The 6421-nt window shown below is 42.5% G+C and overlaps 1 protein-coding gene across 2 annotated transcripts; it reads right to left on the bottom strand.

Moving 5' to 3' along the window:
* Nucleotides 1-603: 603 nt before the first annotated feature.
* On the bottom strand, nt 604-6118 carry LOC130568981 (centriolar coiled-coil protein of 110 kDa). Of its 2 annotated transcripts, XM_057358287.1 has the most exons (10): nt 6010-6118; nt 5611-5772; nt 4496-4624; nt 3476-4235; nt 2724-2893; nt 2556-2657; nt 2354-2461; nt 2192-2268; nt 1148-1195; nt 604-1055 (listed from the first exon to the last, which is right to left on the bottom strand). In XM_057358287.1, the coding sequence occupies exons 2-10, from the start codon at nt 5746-5748 to the stop codon at nt 1010-1012; spliced, it is 1578 nt and encodes a 525-aa protein (XP_057214270.1). In that variant the 5' UTR covers nt 5749-5772; nt 6010-6118; the 3' UTR covers nt 604-1009. The 2 variants fall into 2 exon arrangements, with proteins under 2 accessions (XP_057214270.1, XP_057214271.1); XM_057358288.1 differs by lacking the exons at nt 5611-5772; nt 6010-6118 and adding an exon at nt 4853-4952.
* Nucleotides 6119-6421: the final 303 nt, after the last annotated feature.

Raw genomic sequence — 6421 nt, 5'->3', positions numbered from 1 at the left:
AATAGGAATAGAAGCCATAACTCACCGGATTTGAAGTGCAATTCCAACTTACCAAGGTTGCTCGATGGATCGTAGTATAATCGCTTAAAAAGAGAAACGGTTAGCACACAAGACAAACCAGAGGCAAGATGATATTCCACAGTGTAAACAGAAAGCAAGCTAACACGCTATTGCTATGCTAACGGCGTTAAGTTAACTATCACTTTTGGTTTAGATTCTTCAAGTAGATAACAAGAACAGGGTTATTGAGATATCAGGATAAGTTAGCAACGACAATAAAATACACTAATATTAGAGCGAAGTTGTAAGAGCACTGATACAAACAAGCCGCCGGCAGCGATGCAGGAAACAGGAGATCTCATTTTGTGTTCTACAGAACCTGCTATGGTGGTCAATGATGTCTCAGAACTGAATATTGCTAACATTCTTCCAAACATCTTTCTCTGTGTTCATCGGAACATAGAAATACATACAGTTTTCAAACAACCAGAGGGCGAGTAAATGAAGACAGGATTTTCTCTTCTGGGTGAACTGTGCCTTTAATTCAGCACAAGTGTCCAGTCTGTCTGATATTTTATATTTTAAATGTTATTTTAGTGTACACATAGTAAAGGTGTTTTGGACACGCAGTAATCATGTGATCAGTGATGCTGTATGACTGAAAACTGAAAGAACAACAGTAAGAAGTTTATTGTGTAGATAACAGTCTGGTAAGAAGAACACGTGACAAATATAAAGCAATGAAGTGATGGGAATCGGTGCGTGTTTATCTCAGAGACAGACACTTCCTCTGAACAGAGTGCTGTCTCACCTCCACACGCTCTTCTCTCTGTCTCACAGCGCTCCTGCAGACACCCAGACAGACGATATGTGCTCAACATTCAATTTATCAAAGTGTCACACGTGAAAATCTGATCGCTCTTCAACAGCGGTTTCTGTGCAGATCCGATCAGAGTTTAGATTATGCAGAGAACATCACGTTCCACAAACAGACGTGGAGAACTTGAACTCACGGCTGCGTGACTCCATTCGCACTGACAGAGAACCTCAGAACCCTGCAGAACCACAAACCAGAGAACAACGAGTGTCAGAGGAAACCACATCATGAGAGATGACGATATGTTTGTTAGTGTGTTTGCTTTCATACCTTGATGCTGAGGAACTCTTGGGCATCACCTTTAAAGTCTTTGGTTGCCTAAAAACAGATCATGATCATCATTAGCTTGTGTTGAGATGTGTGGCTGTCTGAAACCGCTCCCTATCTCCTATATAGTGCACTAAATTGGGTGTCCGCCATTTTGGAGTGGTGTCCGAAAGCTGAGTGAATTAAATCATTCCCTACATTCGTTTTTACCCACAATACACTCTGATTTTGAGCGTACATTCGATGCACACTCGCTCACTCACTATTTCCCATGATGCAACACGCGACGACAGCTTGATTAGGTGAAAATGAACTGTAGCATTTTATTAAAGAGTACATAACAAGGGATGTTTAAGGTCCTACTTTGGTTTATGTCCAACGACAAGTTTATGTACATAGGTGTAAAAACACTATTATTTCGTAATAAAAGGTAATTATTCTTACCTTACTTCTTGACTGACTCTCGCGTTCTGTGATTCATCTGTCTAACCCCTCCTTTCTGCTAGCTTAGTCTGATGTGATTGGTCAGACGGTCTAGTCTGCTGTGATTGGTCTACCGCGAATGAGGCGTCAGAAGAGTGAAGTTTTCGCGGGCAGTCGCAGCAAAACGTATGCGGGGACTATATGTAGTGACGTAAATCCGTGGCGGTTTGTGAATCGGTCTAGGGCACGACTCGTTTGCGTGATTCGGAGTCGACTCCCTTTTTTCCAAGCCAATAACTTTATTAATTCACCTTCGGATTTACAACTTGGCAGACTGCTTACTTTCAAACACGGCAACATTACACACTGCATGACATGTGTCATGTGTCACGAGTTAGTTCCAGTTTTTCCATCTAGAACCGTTCTTCATCTTTCAACCCCACAGCAGCTGAACATCAGTCAGAAGTGATGACACACATTTATTATTTTCTGTCACGTTGATCATGCTGTGAATTTTCACTTTCCATGAATATAAAGACACAAAATGAGATGATGTGAAATAAGCTCGTTAAGTTTGTTTGTGGGCGGAATCTTTGGATGGGGTCTCATGATCATTCTTCTCACCTGTGTTTTTTTCTCTCTAGTGTCTTCTGAGTGGCTGAAGATAGATTCCGTCTGACTCCTGAACCCCAGACTCCCTCCTGACAGACAGATTCCAGTGTTCATATCAAGAGGTTTGTGATTTATTGTGTGTGTGTGTGTGTGTGTGTGTGTGTGTGTGTATACCGTCTCTCTGATTGTGTGAATCTCTCTGTCCTGCTGCAGTAGATGAAGTTTGTCTTTCACAGGCCACACAAAGAAGATCTGATGGATGTCATGCAGCGCAGCTCGCAGCTGTGACACACACACACACACACACACACACACGACACAAATGAACACAGACACACACATACAGCACTGTTGTGCATCACTGTGTGTGTGTTACCTGTGCTGTGACTCTGTGCAGCAGTGACAGATCCTGAGAAGAGATGGAGATTCTCTTCAGATGAGAATGACTCTGGAATGATCGGAGAAACTCTCTGGAATCCTGCAGCACATCACGAGTCAGTAAGTACCATTCCTGTGTGTGCGTGTGCGTGTGTGTTTACAGTACCTGTACAGTTTTGCGCAGGTGTTTGATCTTGTCTGTTTGCAGGAGTCTGCGTGTTAGGAATCCTCGAGCCACAGCGTTAAGACGACAGAAACCCTTCACGTGCTGCACAGACAACCGGATGTGCTCTCTCTCCAAACACTCACTCGGCGTCTCAGTCTCCTGCTCATCCGCTGAAGTTCAGAGAACGTTTGTTCATACCAACAATCATCACTAACAATCAGTGTTGTGTGTAACCTGTTAGTTACTGTAATTGAATTACTTTCCCCATGAAAAAGTAAAGTAGGGGATGACTCTTATTTTTTCTGTAATTTAATGACAGTTACTTCTGATGTCATTGAACTAAATACTGTGTGTAATATATGTGTGTGCAATAGTGGAATTGACATCAAAATCCAAAGTCTAACTTTAAAATGTATAATTCTCACATTTGTATACCTCGGTCAGTTACAGTAATAAGAGTACTTTATGTCGTTTTATATGATTTATTTGAATGAATTAAGAGTCGTTTCATGTCTATCCTTGAATCACTGAACTAATCAAGGTTGATGCAGGATACAGAAAGTAATCAGTAATCAATAATAATTCATTTGTACAGTAATCTAATTACACTAATGAATATGTCATTTGTAACTAGTAATTAATTACTTTTTCAGAGTAACTTGTCCAACACTGCTAACAATATTAAAAGTGAAGAGCACAAACTAGTCGTCATAAATTACAGCAAACGTTTCTGACCTTCAGTCTCGTCTCACCCGTTTCAGCTGTCCAGTTCTGTTTCACATTCATCCTCCCCTCCAGGGGGCGCCGTGCGAATCCTCCATCCGGCTGTAATGTGCACGAGACGGGCCCGTCTGAGCCTGACGATGGTGTGAACTCCACCTGCGGTCTGATCAGAGACGGTGACGGGCTCTCCACATCATATGAGCGGTTCAGCGGCGCCGGAGGCGAGCGGCGGCCCGGTTTAGCTTTCTCATCTGGTGGTGTTCCGGATAAACTGGACTGGACTCGTTTCTGGCTGTTAGTACTGCTGGGGGTGGAGCTAATGACTGACAGCTGTCTATCACTCAACTCACTGCAGTTCCAGGGGGCGCCGGGTGTGGTAACCTCTGAGGGATGACTTTCACATTCAGATGTGTTTGGACTGAGCTCAGACTCGCTGACGGGACAGGAGATGAGAATGTTTGAGGGTCGTGATGGTCGGGCTCTGTGTGCCAGAGGACTGCGGCTGGGCTGAGGGCAGGGTAACCGGGCGTAAGAACCCGTCAGACTCCGAGAGAGACCGCTGAGGACAGAATCAGGGGACGGTGAGGTGAAACGCTCAGGACCGATGTTCTTCTCTCTCTCCATCCGCTGGTTCAGCAGTCGGAGAGTCTCTTTCTTCAGTGAACTGCTGGTGCTGAGGTTCTGGTTCTGGAGCGGGACTGAACCGGAGCTGGTTTTGGGCCGGAGGGTTGGGGAGAGATCCGCTGTACACGTCACTGCTCGGTCTGATTCATTCTGAAGCTTTCTCAACTTCACAAAGAAAAAAGTTTGACATTCAGCAGATGATCAGTACAACGCACACACACACACACGCACAACATATCACTGTTATTCATAACACACATGACAATAACAAAAGCAGCTGAAGATCACGTTCCATTTCTCCACAATGACATGATTTCAGGTAATCCCGCCCCCAGGTGACATGTAAACTGTGATTGGTTCCTTTATATGTCAATCTCTTTCTACGGTACAGCAATAATCACGTGTGCGCGTGTGTGTGTACTCACGTGGATGTTGTGGAGAATGTTGTGCACGCGCTCCAGCAGAGCGTCTGTTTGTCGTGTCTGTCTCTTTCTGTCTCTCTGTACAGCGGTCTGTCTCTCTTCCGCCATCTGAACACGCAGCTCCTCACTCAACTACACAAACCAGACATTTAAAACCAGTCCGACCACACATTTACACATGCTAAAGCACAACATCTGATGACTTTTAACTGACAGTTTTTGCACATGTAGCTGTTATTTATAATGTACTAAATACTGATCACATGGTCAGCTAACAGAAGCCTTAGTTGCTTCTTGCGTTATTTCCTGAAAACGGTTTCTTTATACATATAGAATACATGAAGTAAAGCTGCTATTTACCCCTGGTATGAATGTCACAGTGTTACTGAAGAGAGCTGTTCTTTCTCTGCCGTTTTGTTCAGAGTTACTACAGTGTGTTTACTAACATTCACTACTGATTCACTACAGGATCATGTGTCTCTACGCAACAGTGGCATTATACGACACAAACATGACGCAGTCTGACACGTCTCTCATCAGTTATTCTCCTCATGTGTTTGTAAATCTGTATGTGACTGTTTCTTCAGTGGAACACGAAAGAAGATATTTTGAGAAATGTCTCAGTGGTTTTGTGGTCCTATAATGGAAGTCAATGGGGTTCCGTGGTTTTTGATTATTAACATGAAGTTCTGAAGAAGAAAAAAACTAATTTGTTTAGTAAATGAATAAATTAGTTTTATTTTGGGGTTTAACAATCCCTTTTAATCACACAAACACACACTGACGCACACAGCAGAGATAGGCCATACAGTGTTCTTCACATACAGGCCCGGTTTCACAGACAAGGCTTAGCTTAAGCCAGGACTATCCCTAAGTTAAATTAGGATGTTTAAGTCACTTTTATTAAAATGCCTTAGATAAAAACAGTTGCATTTTGAGACAAAAGAATGGCACTGACATATTTAAAGATATGGCAGGACAATTTATTGGTAGTTAAGACAGCTCACACTTGTATTTTAGGCTGGGACTATTCTTAAGCCTGGTCTGTGAAACTCTGTCTGTCTCTCTTGTGTTGGCGTCTCAGAGATGAAGGGTCATATGAGGTCAGTATATCTCACCACAGGTTCTAAAAGTCTCCTGCCATGAAACTGAATGTTGGACGCGTGCGCCCTCTGCTGTTGTGATGCGGTACTGCAGGCACGAGCCCGCAGCAGTGTGTTCAGTGCTCTACTGCAGAACTCGTCATAACTCTCCATTACTCTCAGTTCAACACAACCAACCTAAAATAAACAGACAGCAGTTTTACGACAGTACGTTTTAACTCAAAACACAATAAGCAGTAAAAGCTTGTCTGATCGTAACGTTTCATTCGTAACTGATTGATTCCTTGAATTTCAAATATACAAATCAATATGAAAAAAAGTTTTACTTATTAAACAGAAACTGAGGTTCCAAACATAAATGTCATAAAATGTACTTTAAAGCGCTTATAGAATAAATAGATGTTAATCACTGACCGGTTGACAGAGAGCTTCGCTTTCTAATGAGATTGTGTTTTCCACAGATGCATTTAGTTGCTACACTCAGTAAATAATTAAGAAATTCAATGTGTGTTTTTTCTTTCCCCTTTCAAACCGCCTCGCGCTCTCCAACGCGCGCATCACTTCCGTATAAACTTGTTGCATAGCAACAGGGGTAATTAACCCGCCCTCCCGCATCATGAATGGCTTTCACTTGATCAATGCTGCGCAGGATTGACGCATATCTTGAAAATAGCGCTTTAAACCTTACTTTACATAATTAATTAATAATCATTACTACTGTTAATATTAATATAATTCAAATATAGTAATATCTGTATTATTATCCAAGACGGCTGCCTCGGTGTGGAGCTCTCCAGTTGTTTTAGTGTTTTTGTTAGTTTGTCCT

The sequence above is a fragment of the Triplophysa rosa genome, linkage group LG18, assembly GCF_024868665.1.
Source record: "Triplophysa rosa linkage group LG18, Trosa_1v2, whole genome shotgun sequence".
Lineage (NCBI taxonomy): Eukaryota > Metazoa > Chordata > Actinopteri > Cypriniformes > Nemacheilidae > Triplophysa > Triplophysa rosa.
This window is presented reverse-complemented; position numbering and strand designations above follow the sequence as displayed.